The following is a 19,647-nucleotide window of genomic DNA, read 5'->3' on the forward strand; positions in this document are numbered from 1 at the left end:
GGTCATGCACAGCCATGCACAGCAGGTCACCTGACCATCCAATCCTTCCAGCAGGTTCCAGCACATGCCAAGGTATACCAGCTACTTCCATATCATAAAGGCTTAGTCATGTCTCTTGACCAAGCAATGAGCTGGTGCCCTGACACTAGCCTCATTAGCCGCTATTTTGGCTACTGTATTTGTGAACATAGACCAGAAGCTGAAATTGAATGGAAATAACATAGAAGTTAATTATTGGGGGTATGAGGGATGGCAGAGAACTTTATATATGACTGTTGACAGGTGTGTTGGGTTCTGATGCCCTTGCATTGAACTGAACACAGGTTGGCAGGCATGTCTCCCCTACCCTTCCCTGATCTAAGTGACTACTCACTGATGCCTGCTCAAACATCTTCATCAGAATGTGATGGGGACATGGACACACCAGGGCTTGTTGGGAACCAGGCGGAGTTTGGCAAGATACTGCCATCAAAGTGCATTCCCTTTTGCCCAATCAAGAACCTCCAGAAAAGGGGCCAACACTTTTGATGTTGAACTCATTGAAAGCATCAGGCCTTTTGAGTATGAGGGCACATATCTCAGAAATCCGAACATATTAGTAGTTCAGGCTCTCAAAGATACACCACCCCATTCCTGGTGGGCATGTGATTTCCCATGAATATTCTACTGCAGGAGAATTCATGGGAAATCACATGCCCACCAGGAGTTGACTTAGATCAACCAAAAATTCATATTGATGCAAAGCACATGATGTTGATCATTACCCTTCCCAGCCTGTCACCTCCCACAGATAATACAATGAACATTACAAAGGTCAAGGCATGACAAGGTGCAAATAGTATGGTGATTCATACCCGTGTCATTACCAGTATTAACAAAATGGAGGAAACCCTTAACTCTTCCAAAACTTCCAATAGTAAGACTAATTGTAATTGCAGCCATTACTATTACTATCCTATATAGTGAAGCAAATGGCAAGAAGCTGGGGGCAAAGCCACACGCAAAAAGCGAGTAAGGAAGTAAATCCGGACCCTAAGTCCAAAATTGGAAGTGGAACTAAATCTGCTTCCACTGCGGCAGTGCAGGTCCCAACGAGGCTGAGGGTTACTTAACCCTGGCCCTTTTTAAACCCTACCTCTAACCCATATCCCCAAATATTCAACATATAATATATTAAATACATGCATGCAAGGTATAGCACGCATGAGGTATATTGACTACAGAGCTACATAGACTTAACAAAAGACTTACAACCGTAACCAAATATGTATTCTACCCTGGACTTTTACTATATAAAGCACTCACAGAAACAGGACACAGGACATGGGAGATGGGAGACGGGACATATCATGATGGGATATGGGAACTATGTAGCAAATAAAAGACCCTTGCACTCAGAACGATGAGCGAAGCGAGACGGGCTCCCCTAGTTACTATTTATTAATTGGCTTTCCATAGTATTGAGTCTCTATGCACAGCCACAACGCGTGACTTCTCATCACGACAGCGACGAGGTCATTCGCGGGTTGTTGTGAATTATCTATCGAATCACTAACCCTTCCTCATAACAATCAATAATGTAAGTCCGCGTTAATGGTGGTATTTATTGATATTTAACAAGTTGCTAAGATGGGGCTGGTACATTATAGCGACGACGATGCTGCGTCGACGTCTCCTCAAGCGAACGCGACTCGATCCCACACGCGATCGGTTTCCCATGGGCGGAGCGGTCCCACAACAGATGTGAGCCATGTCTTTCCTTGATCGGAATAAGAAGCACATGGCCATCCCCACCCTGGTTTGTTGCGCACAGGTTACTGCTGGAATGCATGATCAGAGTGAGACGGAGCAGAGGCCAGGTATGTCAGTCATTGTGCCGCATGTCTTGCACTGACACGAGACAGCTTCTGAACCGGGTCCATCCAAGTCAAATATGGACAGTCCATCTTCGAGGTTATCCCCGCCGCCTGTGTCCGCCTCGCCGTTGCGCGAAGAATCCGGTGCATCTCGCACTCGCGTCGTACTCGAACCACATGATGAAGAAGCTTGTCTACGCGTACTTCTACGTCCAGCACGGATAGACAGTGTCGATGACTGGGCTATCCCTCCTAGGCCGGAGGGAGAACCTGATCCAGCTCTCGTTGTACGCGTGTGCACTCGGATCTTGCTCGTGCGCTGACCAGCATCAAACAGGCCAAGCTCGCCAGATTTCATGCGCTCAAACGCACCGGAAAACACTTCAATGACACTCTTATGTCGAACAAGGCGTTTCGGAATCCTCATATTTACGAGAAACTCGTCAACTTTGTGGATGTCGACGAGAAGGGATCAAACTTTCCGAAGGACGTGTGGGACCCGCTTGATTTCAGGCCTGAATGGAGAGCAGAGGCCTTAGGTATGTTGCATTGCACATAGTGTGGTCTGGATAACCACTGAGGGTCATACAGCGGAAGAGCAGAAAAGACGGTCCGAAGCAATTGAAGCTTCGCAAGCACGCGGCAAACGGAGCGAGATTAAATTCGCGTCATCTAAATCTGGGGAGAAACCACGGCATCGAGAACATCGAGAGCGTGACCGCGACAGGGAGAGGGAACCCAGGGAGAGGCACGAGCCGTACCCTTCCTATAGCAGGGACAGGGAGAGAGATGAGAAATGGAGTCGGTGGGATATGGGCGGACCATCGAGAGAAAGGGACAACAGAGAGAACGGAGGGAGATGACCATGATGGCTTGATTTCTGCTACGTTGTGTTCTACATACTGCTCTACTAATACATGGGGAAAGTGATGTCAATCTCCTTGGACCAAGCGCGCAAGCCTCCGACTACATCTTTCACCTGTGCACTATTACCCAGGGCCGTTCGTAGAGCATGGGCAGCGACTTGAGAGTCGTTACCAAGCTTGCAGAGGACGTACATATCCCGTCCGGGTGGTATGTATGCGAGTGGATCTCGAAGCAATGTCTTCAAGGGGACGTCTGTCATTCGGGTCAGTTTAGGCTCGTATACCAGGCCAATCAAACACGCACTGCTAGCCTCTGGTAGATGGCAGATCGAGAACTCCTCCTTCGACCTGACATCCAGAATGACCGCTCCCTCCCGCCTCCTCTGTAGCTCTTGCACCTCAACCCTCGTCTCTCCTGTCCTCCTCCCGGTCTCCTCCAGATCCTCCCTCGCCCCACCACAGAAAGCGACATAATCTCCCTCTTCTACCAGCTCTCGCGCCCCTCCTTCTCTGCCACAGGCAAGACAGTCTTTTCTCCTCGGTCTGAGCTTCAGGCTCCTGAACATCGGATTTCCCAACGCCGAGTATGTGAGGAGGGTGGGCACCGCTTTCTCTTCTGGCGCATATGGTCCTAGACCAGCCAATAGCTGGATGGCTGCCTGTGCTTGGAGCACCCCAATCACTCCCGTAACGGTGCCCAATACGCCGACTTCCTCGCATGTGCCAACTTCCTCCTGCTTCGGTGGAACAGGCCACAGGCACCTATAGCACGGTCCTCTCTCGTCCTCCGAATCTGCAAGTCGGAGAGGAAGATTGTACACACACAGTTGACCATCGTAGCGGATCGCAGCACCGGATATGAGCGGTTTACCAAGAGCGACACAGGCGTCTGAGATGAGGTAGCGCGTTTGGGGGTTGTCGGTGCAGTCTAGGATGAGGTCGTACGAGGCGAACAGAGGGAGCGCGTTGCTCGAGTTGAGGAATATGATGTGAGGGATTACTTGGATGGCGGGGTTGATACTGGGATGACCGTCGGTAGGGAAGTGAGCATTGGAGAGACTAGACGTACGCCTCCATCGCCGCCTTGGCCGATAGCGCCTTGGGCCAACCCTCCCTGGCTGTGGTATGTAATACCTGCCGCTGCAGGTTCGAAATATCGACTTGATCAGGATCAACGACGCCAATCATGCCTATTTGATATCAAATCTTTAATCTCCTTTTGTGTAGTAACTCGCGTACCAATCCCCGCAGCGGCGAGATACTGGAGCGCAGGACAACCCAATCCTCCAGCACCGACGACAAGTACTCGCGCAGAGCGCAATCTCAACTGACCTTGCGTGGATGTAAGCGCATACACTCAAGTTAAACAAGCAGAAAACGCACCAGGAAGTCCAAAGTTCTCCGAGATCATCTGCCGCCCATACCGCTTGTAGTCCTCAAGCGGCATCGGCAGATCGGACGTTGTTGGTATGAAACTTGCATTCTCCAGCTCAGCTTTTGCAGCAGCAAGCTTCTTCTCTGCTCGCTGAAGAGCAGCTTTCAGATAAGCGACTTCGTCCTCCATATCAGTTACACTGCGAGTGTCCATCGTTGTGTGAACCCGTAATGTGAAGATTTCCCAAGTGTTTGACACGGTGACTTTGCATATCACGTGACCGCTTTTTACGAGAGCTCTTCATCTTCGGAGGCGAAATTCCTGTTATCGGAGGCATTTTCCCAAATTGCCCTCTTCCAGGGGATCGATCTATAATCACGGAGCAGACTGAAGCATCAATCGCTGTGGGCATTCATGATAAAGTGACGGAGGAGCTTCCATTCTTAAGCATCTCGACCTTCGAGATTTGATCGGCAAACCGGAGAAACATGGCCTTGCCGTTAGAATTTCTCGTTGGCAGGGAGTCGGCCCGACCTGGTGAGTATCCTGTTCTCTTCTGTTGATTGCGTGGAGGTTACCCATACTAGCAAGTATGGTTTGAATGCATGCCAATATTCCCGCGCCTTAATTCGACAAGACCGGCACGATACGACGCGCATTGTACCGAGGCTCAACTCATTGTCTTCTGTAGATTTCGGATCGTCGGGCTGCAGAAGCTTGAAACTGAACCGGCTCTTCGGGCGATTATCACGAGATGGCTCTTTTCCACGCGCCGATGGAATCACGTTCACCGTCATTCTTTGTTGGCGATCTCTGCCTTGTACACGGACGTCCAGTACAAGGCTTTCTCCAAACCTTCGGGGGTTTGATCAAAGTCAACTCCCAGAATGGGTTCTTCTTTGCGTCTTCTTAATCCCGCGTAGAAGTCTTCTCTTGTGTGGAGTAACACCTTGGACCGAATGGAACGTGTCTCTAGCTCAAATATCACAAGAAGTGAATGTGGGGGAGGCTAGCTAGAATGGCCGGACGTTCGTTCCACACCTGCCGCCTTCCCCCCCTTCGGACAACCACTTCACCATGTCCACCTTCCTGACTGGTAATCCACATCTGAAGGGCTATACGCTCTCCAGACTGATTGACTTCACATGTTCTGTTGCATTTATCCTTTTCGGATATGGTATGATTGTTTAACTGATCCTATACTCGGAACTCATTATGCGAAGAACAAGGTGTGATGGGAGGTGTGATCACAGGACCGCAGTTCACGCAACGCTTCCCGTCGATTGACACAACGAGTGGACATGGAAACGCGCAGCTTCACCGGTTCACTGTGGGAATCTATAATATAGGCTGTTGGGCGGGTTCTTTGCTTACAATGGTAATCGGAGAACCACTAGGCCGTAAGAGGACTATCATTGTCGGGGCCATCATCCTGGCTGCCGGCACAATCATACAATGCTCTTCATATTCCCTGGCTCAGCTCCTGGTTGGTCCTGGATATAATTTCGTTGCACTTTGAGCTCGCTGAATCTGTTCCTAGGTGGGTCGAATGATTACTGGTACCGGAAATGGGATTATCACGTCATCTATCCCGGTGTGGCATGCCGAACTCAGCAAAGCAAAATCACGGGGGAAACTCATTACTACAGAGCTTTCTACCAATGTTGTGCGTGACCTTTACTATTAACTTTGATTCGTTCACCCAACACCTCCCTTTCAGGGCGGCGTAAGCTTGACCTTGGAGCGAAGGTGCCACATCTGAAACTTCATCCAGGTCTCTGTAGCGTACTGGGTGGACTGCGGGATGTCATTCGTGAACAATGAAGCAGCCTGGCGATTTCCCATTGCTCTTCAAGTCTTCTTTGCTGTATCCACGATTGTTTTCATCATCCTGAAAGCGGCGCCGTAGGCGAGTGATGCGATCATCTGCACATCCGGAGGGAGGGAGGGGATGTTGTCTGCTGCAAGCAGTTGGGCGACGTACTACAAATGTTATCAACCCGACATACGAATGAGATAAGGTGGAAGACCGACTGGTGCTGCGTTCGGATCTGCCAGAATCCTGCTTTTGAAGATGTTGCTGATGATACTCCCCTGCATCGCCGCGCTCCATATGTTTCCCAGCCTGCGACTCCACAGCGTCATAGTCGTAACGGTAGCAATCAGGTCCTTGCCAACTTCGCTCTGCGCGCTGATGGTGATTGTCTGCATGAGGAAACCGGCTCCGACACCGGCGAGGAAGAGGAGGACATATTCAACCCAGCGAGGGTGTGTGCCGTTCATGAGCGTTAAGAGACCTATGCCGGCCAGGTTGATCGCTCCGCCCAGCCAGAGGTAGCCAGGTACGTGTCCAGTTTTGGAGATCACCCAGCCGCAGGCGGTGGATACAAACAACACGGGCATTGCGCTAAACAGGACAATCAGAAGCCTGAGACGAAGCATGACATGATTCTTTACTAGGGAAGGATATCGAGCCCTGAAATGATCTGTGCATCGTGGCGGACGATCTGATAGTACGACGGTAGGTAGATGAAGATACCCTGGAGTGACCTACGTATTATCAGTACCCCTGGATACTTTCAACCAAATGACGTACACGCTGGAGAAGAAGTTGTTCACTACGCCGGCTGTGACATTCCTGTACTTGAACATGTGCATTGGAATAAGCGGGAATGGTGCTACCTTAATTTCCCAAAACACAAAAGTAGGCACCAACACGAAGCCAACGACGACGAGGGAGATGATTAGCGGGCTGTTCCATTCATACACCACTCCGCCCCAATTGAACCCCAGGGCCAGGGCGACGGTGAATGCTGCTACAAGGGCGATGCCCCCAATGTCTACGTCCCGCCAGGTAACATTTGGCTTGGTGTTGTGCGGCAGCTTGCGTGCGTAGGCGAGGAGGATGCCCACTGCAGGGACGGCCAGGATCAAGTTGATGTAGAAGCACCAACGCCAGTTCCATTGGACGAGTCCGCCCCCAATGAGCTGGAAAACCTCAGCGTGCATCACGGTGATGGATGGATAGACACACCGGACCAAAGACAGTCGAGACGACCAGACGGGCATAGATGATCCCCATATACCTCCCGCGCTCTTTGATGGGCACAATCTGACTAACGGCGACCATGATGGTGACGTTGAGTCCTACGCTGCCAATACCCGCGATCGCACGTGCACAACACAGCCAGACAAAGTTCTGTGCTACAGCGCAAAGCAGACTTCCGAGCTCGAAGATGAAGACACTGGTGAAGAGCACGCTGCGCGAGCCGAAAAGGTTTGTCGCACGTCCGAAGAGAGGCTGGAAGACGGTGGAAGTGAGGAGATAGGCCAGGGCGATCGATTGTTGCTGGGAGAGGGAGTTAAATTCAGAAGCGATGGTGGGCATTGCAGTAACGATGATGGAGCTATCCAGGGCGGAGAGAAATCCAGTCATGGACAGTCTACAAATATTCGAGTCAGGTCATAACGTAGAGGGTAAGTTCACGTACGAGAAGAACGTCAACTGCAGCTCCCAATGTGTCATGACGGGGATGGTATCTCTCTGACTCTCCCTCTCTCCATTTTCCGTCCTTGTCTGTTCTCCTTCCCAGGTTTCTGCGTTGCCATTCCCCGGCACGGTAACACTCCTAACATCTTGCTCCTGCGAGGGCGAAGTTGCCCGAACAGCCTGCAGGACGATGTCCTCCTTCCCGCTCGCTCTAGACACCTCTACCGCTGATGGTTGCGGCGTTTCTTCAGCAGGAAAGGTAGAAACCTCCGATTCGGGAAACGCTTGACCGGGTGTGTGCCGTCCAAGAAACAGACGCCGGAGCTCGATAGGCATCGTCTACGACCTGCAGATGCCGATGCTGACAAGTACTAATAGGGAGCAACAACGTTCAGTCAGAGTAGAATAGGTCCCCAAACTGGACTATACAAGAGTGCACAAATTAAAAACAAAGCCAGCATTTCAAACTCGCCCAAAGGCGACCCACGCATGCTCTTCTCATGGACGTCAGCAGCGTTCATGCCTTCATCAGGGTCGGAGACCTCATTTTCTGGTCGGTATTTTCAGCTGATGGGACTCCTTTTGATGCGTATTTCTTTTCGTTCTGGGCTGAGGCTGATCGAAAGTCCAACAATCGTGCAATTGTGCTATCCTGCGTAGAAATGATGCTTGTTGCGTATTTTTTAAATTGGTGAGGTGTAGGGTACATCCCCCTCAACCAGAAGGTTCAAGTCGTGCGATTTATTTCAGCGCACACCTCTGAACGTGGTTGCCCACTCAGTCCGAGTCCCATTGATGTTCACTTCGGAAAAGTGCATGACCAACCGCGGAAAATACTCCCACCTGTCTCCCCCTTACTCAGTCTTTCTCCACCAAAGTGTTGCCAACAACTATCGCGACAGCACACGGAAACGCTGAATCCAACACGGTCGATACTTTTGCTATACACTCCGTTCCAAGCTAACATACCCCGAATGACCTGACTAAGTACGTAAAGTTCAAGCTCGGAACATGCCTCCCAGACAACAGCTACAAGTCCGAGAAAACAACTTCGAGGGTCCGCCTGGCTGCACTTCACGCAGGAGTGGGACAGGGGCAGGGGCAGGGGCAGGGGAAATGGGACATAAGGCTTCCGGTACAGTAGGTTACGAACAGAGAGAACAAGTATAAGGAGAGGGAGAAAGAAACGAAGGGAAGTTGTAACGAGCGACAGCACACGACGAGCGCGATGAACAGATGAACGAACAGATGAGAGGAAGAAACAGATGATAGGAGGAAAGGAGAAACAGAGGAACAGAGGATGGCATTGGATTGGATTGGATCGAGGGGTAGGACGTGGACTAAAACGAGCGGACGGAAAGATCTTCGATTGCTTTCACGTGAACGGCATGCCGAGTTAGGGAAGGCGGTAGACGAAATAACATCCAGTCGAAAAGACAAGAGGGAAAACTTGATGGGCCAAGCGCCTTGAGATAATATGCGAGATTGACAAGAGAGAGGGTTCCGGTTAGGCAGGCAAGATCTGATTTGTCTTCAGCTCGATCTCAAAGCTCCAGTTTGCCGCAAGGCAAACCGTCCAAGATGGGAAACTGAGATCGACTCGCAACTTCAACTTAAGGCGTCCCTTGTTGACTTGAGCGGGGGAGGGGGGGTTGTCGAGGGGAACGCGTTTGGCAGTCGCAGTAGCGGTCGAAATCGAGGGCGAAAGTAGATTAATGTGAGGAGGTCGAAAGATCCAATTCAAATTCCAAGTCGCGATTGGACATTTTGGTCAAGAGAGGCGACGATCAGGCGTTAGCGACCCTCAGTCCGCCCCGTCCCCCCCAATCCTCAACCACACTCTCCACGTCCTTCCTTCCTCCAGCTCCCTCTGTATACCCCTCTGCGACATGTCCCACTTGGGACTGATGTTCCCCCGCATGACCATACTGCGCATACTGTGGCCCCGCGACTCCGGTCACCTCTCCCTGCCCAACAACCTGGGGCTGGGCGCCCCAGCCCCAGGAACTATCCGGCGCTAGACGGGCGGGGTCGTACCCATAGTTCCCGTATGCTTGCGCTTGCCCTTGAGGAGCGATAGGCTGAGAGTCGTAGTTGTAGTACGAAGGCATGTGTGGATCTCCGTGCATGTCCGACATCTCGTACTGGCCTTGCTGGGCTGCGTGCTGCTGTGTTTGGAAATCGTGTGCTTGCGAAGGGTACGCATACATCTGGCCATTCTGGTCGTACACCTGCCCGCTGGCGTCGGTATAGTACTGGGGTGCGTACTGCGCCTGCTGGGCTGCGTAGGCCGAGTAGTCGTACTGTTGTTGTTGGGCGGTATCTTCCATGTCCACCAAAGGTTGTTGGTGCGCCTCCTCGCCAGTACCTACAGCTGCACCGGCTGCACCAGCGACAGCGCCAGCCGCTCCGGCAGCAGCAGCAGTACCAGCGAATGACTGTCCAGTGCCAAAGCCCGCGATCCCCGGAGCTTGGCTCGCCCGCACGTCGGAGCCCGTGCCAGACGTGTTCGCAGTCTGTTGGGCGCGCATAGACGGAGTCATGTAATGCGCGGTGCGGGGCTTGTCCTCGTCGACGTCGTCGAACCTTTTTCTCCTTGCTGATGCGGCTGCTGCGTGCGCCGCCGCTGCAACTTCCCTGGGTTGTGTGAGTACGCATATACGCATATATCTTGGGAGAGCAAAACTCACCGATCGAACGCCCTTGCCCTGCTCCTCTTTCGGCAATAGACGAACATGAACAGAATAAAGGCTGCCACCGCGATGCCAAGAACGACAAACACGCCCGCTACCGCACCCTTGTTCGAAAAGAACGAGACACTGCCGCTCGCACTCCCATCCGTCGGACTGAGCACTTGAGTGAGGGTGATCACGTGTCCATTACTTGTCGTCTGGGTTATGTACGTAGTACCGCCCGGGGGCACGGTGGGACCCGGGGTAGCAGAAGGTGTATTGGTCGCGCTGTTGGGTAGGTCGAGGACGGAGCCGGGTTGCGAAGCAGAGGAGGCAGAAGTGGTTGGGGTAGAACTGGTGTCGCTGGTTATTCCTGTTGAGCTTGTAGTGCTGCTGGTAGTGCTTGTGGTGCTGCTCCTGCGCGTCGTTCGTAAGCAAGCAAGAGGGGGGGAAGGTGGACGTACGTTGGGGTTGTCGAACTCGACGACGTGGATGTAGTCGATGTAGTACTGGTCGTACTCGTAGTCGTCTCAGTCGTCGAGGTGGGTGTACTCGAGGTGGGTGTGCTGGTAGGAGTATCGGAAGAAGTGGGTGTGCTGTGTCAGTCAATGCCTGTTCTCCACGGGATGAGAAGTGCGTACTCTGAGGAAGTGGTGGGTGTGGGTGTGGACGAGTCGGTTGGTGTTGGTGTTGGAGCTGTTGAGGATGAAGATGAGGAAGAGGAGAGGGAGGATGATGAAGTAGAGGACGAACTGTCTGTTGTTGGAGTTGGAGTGGACATGGTCGTTCACTGCAGGGGGGTGACGGTGACGGTGATGAGGGTGGCTTGCTAGACGTCGAGGGGGAGGGGGAGAGTAGTAACGAGCGTGGGAAGCGAATAGCGAGGTGCGCGAGTGAAAGAAGAGGGGTGGAGTAATGAAGCTTAGAGGTGAGAAGATAATAAACAACGCGCTGATCACTGGAATGGGGTGACAGAGGGAAGAGAGAGAAGGGAGAAAAGCGCCAAATCAAATCGCGCCCTCGTTTCTCCCTCAGAGACACACCACACCCCATACATCCGAACATGTCGGACAATCTTCTGCTTCCGTCCGCATCGGTATTGTCTCATCTAACACCTCATGACATTCCAGTCTCCCCACGAGTAACTTCATCTACTCCTCCTACTTCTTGCACCTCCCTTTGGATCGTCAATATACCTACTTCTACCTCTAAGACACCAAGCCCACACTAGCAACCATCAATCACCCTCATGTAACTACCAGCCCCACATTCAGGCACCCCCGCGCACCGCCCCTTCCTTCTAAGGGATCATTCGACGCATGCTTTGCTTCCGCCTACTTTCCTTATCGCTGGTCTTATTGTTTCGGACAAGGTACATAACCCTCTAACAGCTTACTTTCTCCCCCTTTTGGATACAACGCCATTCTCATACTCTCTCTCATCGGCAGCACACAATACAAGCTTCGTGTACCTGGTATACAGCCTCTGCGCACCTTCGCGATCGCGGTGAGGGTTATTCAAACAACGGGTGATATCCTCGACATGTCTACCCCTTTTTTTAACAGAGACGCGCCCTGTTCGCATCGGTCCCGCTGAAACCAAAGGGCTGATGCCCTTTTTTTAGTAACAATGTGTGACCGGTGCGTTCTTCGCGTGTCCGTGCGCTCTCTCCCTCCTGCACTGGCTGGGCAACAAGTGGTTTGCGCCGTCAGTGACTGGGCTTTCGGCCTGATGTCGTTTGGGAGGAGGGGGGGGGGGCGATAGTGGTACGTCTTTCTCGCTCCGCTCTCCCAGCTTCGCCCCCTCTTCCCAGGCAGAGGAGGTGCGGTTTGCATCATCAGCGAATGGACGGGTTCGTCTGCCTGTCGTAGGTACTACAGTATCCAATCCGGTGATGCATCCCGCCGCTCCTCCTCTCTCCTGGTTTTCTCCTGTTAAATCAACCTCGAAAAGCGCCCCTCTCTGCAAGACCTTTGTGTACATCTTAACTGATCCATGCCCTCCCCTGTGCACCTTCAGGCTTGTTGTTCTGCCAGGTGGAATCATTTGCACAGAATCAACCCTCATACTGCCCATGACCGATCTAGTTCCCCCACGGTCCGGGTCTGTCGCACTCCTCGAAGGCTAGAGACGTTTCATCCTGTTTATGTCCCTCATACTTCTTGAACTTGAATTCAAAGGTGTTTGCTCGTTTTCGAAATGAGCGGACTCCATGCTGGCAAGCACAATCACGTGATGATCCCCTTCTCGGGAGGTATTTCCTCCGATGCCCCGTTTTCGGAAACAAAATACCTGTTATGCCCCTCTGGACGCATTTTACCCCAATGCCCTCTTCTTCCAGGGATCACGGTGTTAGGAGCTGAGAAAGCCGGTCGATAAGCCTAGGAGAAGCCGGCCTAAAAATATGAAGTGTGAAAGGTAGATCAGGGGTCCGATTTATAAACATGCTCATTTATCGGAGAATGCACTTTATGGAAAATCAAAAGAAGTGTGTCTGTATGTCTCATTATTTATATCTACTGATTTTTTTCTTTAATTTGCTTTCTTTTGTAATTTTCTAAGTGGATTAAGGATTAACTCTTGTGAAGCAGAGGCCGGGACCCCTAAGCGACCAGTTTCCCCTTTGGGGGTTTTCAGCACAGCTTCTAAGCTATCCTAACGCCGTGATCCCTGGGAGAAGAGGCATTCGGGGAAAATGCATCCGGAGGGGCATAGCAGGTATTTTGTTTCCGAAAACGGGGCATCGGAGGAAATACCTCCTCTCGGAGGCTCGGACCGAGAACACCGCCACTCATCCCCAGGCAATTCGCATGAGCCCAGTGTACCGCACTGATATCACTACAGATGGACACGGGGTTACTGAAAGGGTGAGAATATTTAAACAAGTCGGGAGTGTCAGGAGTGTTCACACGAGCATCATCTCTGCCTGTTTGGGATCTCTGCGTTGAATGATCGACCTCGGCATCTTTAGCCGCTGGTGTTTGATCGGATATGGTAAACTTGATTCCTGCTATGACTCATCTGCGTCTCACAAGAGAGATGCATGACGGAGCCTGATCGATGCTAGTTTGCATTCCGTCGTTTCGATCGTCTCTATCCAGCAGCCTTACTCCCATTCTCAAGATGCACAAGACACACAAGGCCAAGCTACCCCTGCACGATCCAACAGCCCATACACGTGGGCCCCCTTCTCTCTATCAGATCATTCGATACCGACTTGACGGATTCCTCCGCTCCTCTGATCGCGTCCCGTGCGTTGGAACGGATGGCCCGTGCACCCACCAGGCGTATAAAACCGCTCGTCTTGCTCGCATCCCGCAGCATCTTGCATCCCCTCCTACAGGGGTCGACCGACCTACTCATATCCAAACATCTGAGCAACTCATGGCAATGTTGTTTCATCTTTCTCAATCGCATGGATGAGTTCGCTTGCGGTGCTCTCCTCTATCTTCCACTTTGCGACACGGGCCAGCACTATTAGGCGATCTTAGACTTAGACCCCAGCTAATGTGTTGCCTGTGTCGGACAACTGGGCGATACGTTCTCTCGAACAACTCTCTATTTTGCTCTCTGCGGACCAGGCAACATACGGGAGGTTTGCATCAGACACGGATGGACTTCGACTACAGGTTCCGTGGGGTCATTAGTCGATGCAATCCCTCGTTTGTGCGCCCTTTTCCCTCCCCTTCCTCGTTCTAGCAACCTCCTCTCCACCGTCTTGTTGATGCCTCTTCTATCCTCTTCTGAGACCACTTCTTCCCCGGTAGCACGCGAGTTGTTTGCGTCACCAGTGGCAGGGCCTCGACTTCCTGCCGTTCGATCCCCGTCACTCTTGCTGATGCATGCCCTCGATTGTGCTCCTTCCCTCTACGGCACACGCAAGGCCTCGACTGCATCTCACGCAGTGATCTCCGCATTCGAATGCGTTCGCAAGCGCTCCTTGACCTGTTTGCCATCTCGTGGGGTTAGTGCCCGTGTTGTTTGTATCCAGCGCCTGCGGCTGGGTGATCGCTTACTGGACAAGTCCGTGGCTACCTCTGGTTAGGGGGAGCGATCAGCTTGGCCGGTATAGGTCTCCTAACGCTCATGGACGGCACACACCCTCGCTGGGTTGAATACGTCCTCCTCTTCCTCGCCGGTGTCGGAGCCGGCTTCCTCATGCAAACGCTCATCATCAGCGCGTAGAGTGAAGTTGGCAATTACCTGATTGCGATCGTCACGACTATGACGCTGTTGAGTCGTAGGCTGGGAAACATTTTGGACGCGTTGATCATCAGCGATATTTTCAAACGTAGGATTCTGGTAGACCCAAATGCCGCACAGTCAGTCTTCCATTTTGTCTCATTCGAATGACGACCTCATAACACGTATGGAATGTTACCCAACTGCTTGCGGCAGATAACACCCTCCGAACGCGCAGGTGACTGCTTCGCGAGCCTATGGTGCTGCTGTCAGGATGATGTTGATGATTACGACCACCGGGTTTTACATGTCGAGAAGATATGTCTGGACAATAACAATGTATTGTATATCTATTTCGTAGGGGGGTGTATCATACAGGGATCGAGTGGGAAAACCCTTTCAACTGCGTATGCTGTACAATACATTGAGCGTTTTGCATCCCTCCGCCCCTAGCGGCCCACCCACTACAGAAGTGGAACTACAATCTGCTCCTAAACGAACCACCACCAGTGATTGATCCGTTCACTCCTCCCGATCTCGTCGAACCATTTCCCTATCATGCCGGAGCTCCGCTCACCACTCACTTCTCCTGCTTGACCTCCGGCTCCTCATATAGCCCTCCACTCGCTCCAGCAAGCGCAATCGCCCCCTCCCCGGCAGCTGCAGGGTTGAGTGCCTTGTACATGTCAAGATAATGCTGCCCGTCGAATCCTCGTGGTGTGAACCGGCCCAGGATTGTACGTTTCTCCGAGTTGGAGAGGCGGACTGCGGTAGAGACGTAGGGCTTTAGCTGTTCGGAATGGAAGAAGGCGTACGTGAGCGCATGTAAATTGCAAGAATGGAATGGAACGCACTGCCGTCGTCCGTAAAACCTCTTGCGGAGGGGCAATAAATACCCGCACTTTGGTATCGTCGAGTCTGTACTTCCCCTTTCCTCTCACAACGTGTCGGCCCGGCGCTCCAGTTCGTGGTCCACCAGGAAGAGCGGAGACACGGTTTCCTGTCGTCCGATGTCAAGTGGGGCAAGAAGAGCAGACGCTTTGAGGACTCCCACCTTTGTAGAAATCTTTATTCGCGTGTTTGGATATAAGCGGGAGGCGAGATGCCTTGCTCAGTACGGGTCGTGTAGGGAACATCTTTGTTTTGAGTAGTCTTTAAGCAGGATTTGCGACAAACTGATAATGTAAATACAAATCCTCGAAGTTTGTTGTCGACCCTGACCCGGTTTCTCCGGGCCCGGAGCCGCCGGAGCCGAGGGCTCCGGAAGCAAGACATATATATCTGCTTCCGATGGTTCTCCTTTTGAAAGCGAGGTAACAACCAATCTTATTCGTCCATGTCGACTCTTAGACAGCCTATTGTGAGCTTATTGATTCAGTGGCCGATGAATACCTGCCCAGACAAAGCGGTCTCTTCCCACCAAAATGAATGCCAAGTATTGATGTTGACCCATCGAATTCTTCCCGAAGATGCGAACGCCGCATTGTCACGCCCGCTGATGTTCTTACAATCCGGGGAAACACCGTCCAGCTCACAATCTATCTCATCCCCCAGATCCGCGATGCCAGCATGGCTGCTCGCGAACGACAGGAAAGCGTATTAAGCGTGAGTTTCTCCTCAGGCTCGGTGAGATGAATCGGATAATCCTCGGAAATAAGACCAAACACGAGCGCGCAATCAACCCAAATTGCCGCACATCCCCGAGGTTCCTCCACATCCTTCTTTGCACCCCGCCCCCACCGTGCCCTATTGGAATTCCCCCGCCTCTGTGCAGGGAGAGTGAATGTACCCCCTCAGCATGTCAGCATGCTGGCCAATCTGGAAGAGTCGGGTCTGGGGCCCGAAGCCGAGCCGCTCGGATGCTGAGGAGGATGAGAGAACGTCATACGAGCCCAAGAGGACAGTATTTAACAAGCTTTGGTCTGCCGCTTGAACCCCTCTCGCGATACATTTTACCGCCTATCAACGAACAAGGCAACTGCAGCCAGCGAGACTAGTGCTGTTTGTTGACTGAACTGCTCTGCTTATCCCCCCCCCAATCGCCAGCCTCACGCCTTCTTTCCTTCCCTCATCGTTCTCCACCACCACCCTCCTTGTAGCCAACCTCCCTTTGCTTGCGCTCCACAATGTCCGTCCAGTCCAAGCTGCCAAGCCCCTTCCTCTGGGGGTATGCGACCGGTGCGTCTTTCTTCTCCTTTTCACTCCCTTCCCAGCTGACCCAACCACAGCAAGCTACCAGATCGAAGGCTCCCCAGCGGCAGACGGCCGCCTCCCCTCCATCTGGGACACCTTCGCCTCGAAGCCCGGGAAGACCCTTGATGGGCTCGATGGGTCTCACGCAACCGAGTCCTACTCCAAGTGGAAGGACGACATCGCCCTGCTCAAGCAGTACGGCGCGAAGAGCTACAGGTTCTCCCTCAGCTGGAGCAGGATCATCCCGAAGGGAGGAAGGGGGGATCCAGTGAACGAAGCGGGGATCAAGCACTATTCGGACTTCATCGATGGTCTGCTAGAGGCTGGGATCACACCTTTTGTCGTGCGTTCTCTCCCATCTCTTACCTAGCACGACTTGACTAAGGCATACATTAGACTATATACCACTGGGACTTACCCCAGGAACTTCACGACCGGTATGGGGGCTGGCTGGACAGGCGCATCATAGATGACTTTGTGAACTATGCCGAAGTCTGTTTCAAGGCTTTTGGCGATAGGGTCAAGCACTGGTACGTTCCTGCCTCCGGTTTCTACCACACCTCGGTAGTGTCCCACTGCTGCGATACTCTGGTCCTACCTCAACTACAGCCTCCACCTCCACTCTTGCCGCTGGCTATCATGAGTATATGCTGATTCCTGTGCTAGGTTGACGATCAACGAGCCCTGGTGTGTTGCTGTCCTCGGCTACTGCGTGGGTATCCACGCCCCAGGCCGGTGCTCAGACCGGAACAAGTCCCCCGAGGGAGGAGACAGTGCTACCGAGCCTTGGATGTACGTCTCTGCTCCTCATACGTTTCTGCAAGCACTAGTACTAATGATACCATTAGTGTGGCCCATCATGAGATCCTCGCCCATGCGCAAGCGGTCAAGATCTACCGCGACAAGTACAAGCCTGCCCAAGGTGGCGAGATTGGGATCACCCTCAACGGTGACTGGTGCATGCCGTATGATGATTCTCCAGAGAGTGCGTTCATGTCTCGCCCTCCATATAACTCATCCTCACAATCGAACAGACGTCAAAGCCGCCCAGGACGCGCTGGATACTGCTATAGGTTGGTTCGCCGACCCAATCTATCGAGGCTTCTACCCCGAGTCAATGAAGAAGATGCTCGGGTCCCGCCTGCCAACCTTTACAGAAGAAGAGTGGGCCCTCGTGCACGGTTCCTCCGATTTCTACGGTATGAACACGTACACCACCAAACTATGCAAGGCTGGCGGGACGTTGGAACATCATGGGCTTACGGACAGCACGTTCACTCGCCCGGATGGGACGCAACTCGGTGTGCAGGCACATTGCTCGTGGTTGCAGGCCTATGCACCTGGATTCCGCGCTGTGAGTGTTTTCTCTGCGTCCGTGATCTGACGACTCACTCACCTGGTGCAGCTACTTAACTATCTCTGGAAGACCTACAAGAAGCCGATCTATGTCACTGAGAACGGGTTTGCGGTCAAGGACGAGGGCAGCAAGCCCCTCTCCGAAGCGATCCACGACACCGACCGTGTGAACTACTACCAGGGCAACCTCGACGCCCTCCTGGCGGCAGCAACTGAGGACGGATGCGATATCCGCTCGTACTTCGGCTGGAGTCTGTTGGATAACTTTGAGTGGGGTGATGGCTATGTCACGAGGTTTGGTGTTACGTATGTCAACTATGAGACGCAGGAGAGGACGCCCAAGGACTCAGCGCGGCTGATTGCCAAGTGGTTTGGGGAACATGTTGCTAGCGCAAGTGCGTAGCGTAACATAGGTATGCGTGTGCGTCGGTGTAAGGTAGGAGACGGAAAGGCGAAATATGTATATCCCTTGTAGCCCTGCTCATCCATTTTGTGTCACGTGAGTCAGGAAAGAAATTCGTAGTGAACCCTGAGAGCACAATTCATCCCCTGCGTATGACATACTATCCTGGACAAAATGACGAAGCAACAGTAGCGGAGGCGAAAGGTCCTGGCATATCCTGAGCAATCCTGTATACTCCCGGTACATCCTGCCTATAGGGTCCTTTTACTGGGTCACCTGGAATCATACCACATTGTATGGGCTTGTCCTGACTTCTACAGGTATGTTCCTGGTTGTTTTGGCTCCTAATGGTGTCTACCTGTGTCTACCTGCTTCTATCAAATGTTCCTGCATGTCCTGCCTTTTCTTGGCAGCCTGCCAGATCCTGAGCAGTCCCTAGAAACACATCACTCTGTGTCATCAACCATGTACTGTTTTGCCCTTCTTCCTCCCATGCCACTGGGTCTAGTAATTTCTGTGTCACCATCCCTACATACTCCATTCAAGTCTGAGACAATGAGGGTCCCACAGACCCACTCATTCTCTAAGCTTGCCCTAAATGAGCTAAAATTCTTGCTAGACTCCAACATCCTGCTTGCTCCTGCCTGCTTGCTCCGATGTCAGGGCACCAGCTCATTGCTTGGTCAAGAGACATGACTAAGCCTTTATGACATGGAAGTAGCTGGTATACCTTGGCATGTGCTGGAACCTGCTGGAAGGATTGGATGGTCAGGTGACCTGCTGTGCATGGCTGTGCATGACCTCATATGACCTCATCCTTGGTCATATGACCTGATCACCTGACTAGGCTGAGTAAGCAAGATGTTCTACCAGGTTCCACCACAGAGGTATAAATATAAGGCCTACTCTGCCTGGGACTGTCTCTTCAGACTTGGTCTCTTAGGATCATCCACAGGTACCTATACTGTAGATAGGTCTTAGTCATCAGGTCTACTCCACTTCCTTGTTGCCTGCTTAGACTCTTGGCACTCTTAGGTGAGCAGACTTAGTCAGCCTGTGTTGCCCTAACAGAAGACCAAGTCTCCAAGTGACAACCTCTGCTTCACCACTCCACCTCTACTCTTACCTGCCTTTACTCTTACCACACACACCCAACACCTGCCTTATTCCATATCCACCATTATGGAACAAGCAGAAGAATTCCCTGATCCCATTTCTATTCTTCAAGCACAGGTCCTAGAGCTGACTCAGCAG

The 19,647-nt window shown here is 52.3% G+C and overlaps 7 protein-coding genes across 7 annotated transcripts; 3 read left to right on the plus strand and 4 right to left on the minus strand.

The window, feature by feature from the left end:
• Positions 1–1,714: 1,714 nt before the first annotated feature.
• On the plus strand, positions 1,715–2,719 carry DACRYDRAFT_115982 (HCNGP-domain-containing protein; the record flags this gene model as incomplete). Its single annotated transcript, XM_040770107.1, has 4 exons — positions 1,715–1,859; positions 1,905–2,143; positions 2,194–2,395; positions 2,448–2,719. The coding sequence occupies exons 1-4, from the start codon at positions 1,751–1,753 to the stop codon at positions 2,717–2,719; spliced, it is 822 nt and encodes a 273-aa protein (XP_040629143.1). The 5' UTR covers positions 1,715–1,750.
• Positions 2,720–2,766: 47 nt separating this feature from the next.
• Positions 2,767–4,262, minus strand: DACRYDRAFT_78992 (uncharacterized protein; the record flags this gene model as incomplete). The annotated part of the gene is made up of 5 exons (XM_040776368.1): positions 4,106–4,262; positions 3,962–4,054; positions 3,792–3,912; positions 3,027–3,742; positions 2,767–2,975 (listed from the first exon to the last, which is right to left on the minus strand). Exons 1-5 carry the CDS (start codon positions 4,167–4,169, stop codon positions 2,767–2,769), a joined length of 1,203 nt encoding a protein of 400 aa, XP_040629144.1. The 5' UTR covers positions 4,170–4,262.
• A 912-nt stretch (positions 4,263–5,174) lies between these two features.
• DACRYDRAFT_51940 (general substrate transporter) lies at positions 5,175–6,006 on the plus strand (the record flags this gene model as incomplete). Its single annotated transcript, XM_040775071.1, has 4 exons — positions 5,175–5,274; positions 5,321–5,583; positions 5,638–5,760; positions 5,872–6,006. 4 exons carry the CDS (start codon positions 5,175–5,177, stop codon positions 6,004–6,006), a joined length of 621 nt encoding a protein of 206 aa, XP_040629145.1.
• Positions 6,007–6,224: 218 nt separating this feature from the next.
• Positions 6,225–7,840, minus strand: DACRYDRAFT_66308 (MFS general substrate transporter; the record flags this gene model as incomplete). Its single annotated transcript, XM_040775810.1, has 5 exons — positions 7,589–7,840; positions 7,132–7,540; positions 6,694–7,085; positions 6,555–6,647; positions 6,225–6,504 (listed from the first exon to the last, which is right to left on the minus strand). Coding segments are annotated over exons 1-5 (1,209 nt in total), but the record flags the coding sequence as incomplete, so codon positions are not given.
• Positions 7,841–8,636: 796 nt separating this feature from the next.
• On the minus strand, positions 8,637–11,226 carry DACRYDRAFT_21956 (uncharacterized protein). The gene is made up of 5 exons (XM_040772622.1): positions 11,013–11,226; positions 10,901–10,955; positions 10,724–10,855; positions 10,278–10,676; positions 8,637–10,224 (listed from the first exon to the last, which is right to left on the minus strand). The coding sequence occupies exons 1-5, from the start codon at positions 11,038–11,040 to the stop codon at positions 9,375–9,377; spliced, it is 1,464 nt and encodes a 487-aa protein (XP_040629147.1). The 5' UTR covers positions 11,041–11,226; the 3' UTR covers positions 8,637–9,374.
• A 3,885-nt stretch (positions 11,227–15,111) lies between these two features.
• Positions 15,112–15,577, minus strand: DACRYDRAFT_41634 (uncharacterized protein; the record flags this gene model as incomplete). Its single annotated transcript, XM_040774504.1, has 3 exons — positions 15,112–15,231; positions 15,296–15,441; positions 15,496–15,577. Coding segments are annotated over 3 exons (348 nt in total), but the record flags the coding sequence as incomplete, so codon positions are not given.
• A 990-nt stretch (positions 15,578–16,567) lies between these two features.
• On the plus strand, positions 16,568–18,456 carry DACRYDRAFT_94640 (glycoside hydrolase family 1 protein; the record flags this gene model as incomplete). The annotated part of the gene is made up of 7 exons (XM_040777235.1): positions 16,568–16,619; positions 16,670–16,977; positions 17,031–17,164; positions 17,301–17,426; positions 17,483–17,619; positions 17,669–17,988; positions 18,040–18,456. 7 exons carry the CDS (start codon positions 16,568–16,570, stop codon positions 18,391–18,393), a joined length of 1,431 nt encoding a protein of 476 aa, XP_040629149.1. The 3' UTR covers positions 18,394–18,456.
• Positions 18,457–19,647: the final 1,191 nt, after the last annotated feature.

The sequence above is a fragment of the Dacryopinax primogenitus genome, assembly GCF_000292625.1.
Source record: "Dacryopinax primogenitus strain DJM-731 SS1 chromosome Unknown DACRYscaffold_8, whole genome shotgun sequence".
Lineage (NCBI taxonomy): Eukaryota > Fungi > Basidiomycota > Dacrymycetes > Dacrymycetales > Dacrymycetaceae > Dacryopinax > Dacryopinax primogenitus.

Coding starts and splice junctions, on each gene's coding strand:
- DACRYDRAFT_21956 (XM_040772622.1), bottom strand. CDS start 11,040: ATGTCCACTCCAACTCCAACAACAGACA. Junction 10,956..11,012: donor TCCAACTCCAACAACAGACA/GTTCGTCCTCTA, acceptor CATCCTCAACAG/CTCCAACACCAACACCAACC. Junction 10,225..10,277: donor AGGGCAAGGGCGTTCGATCG/GTGAGTTTTGCT, acceptor CACACAACCCAG/GGAAGTTGCAGCGGCGGCGC.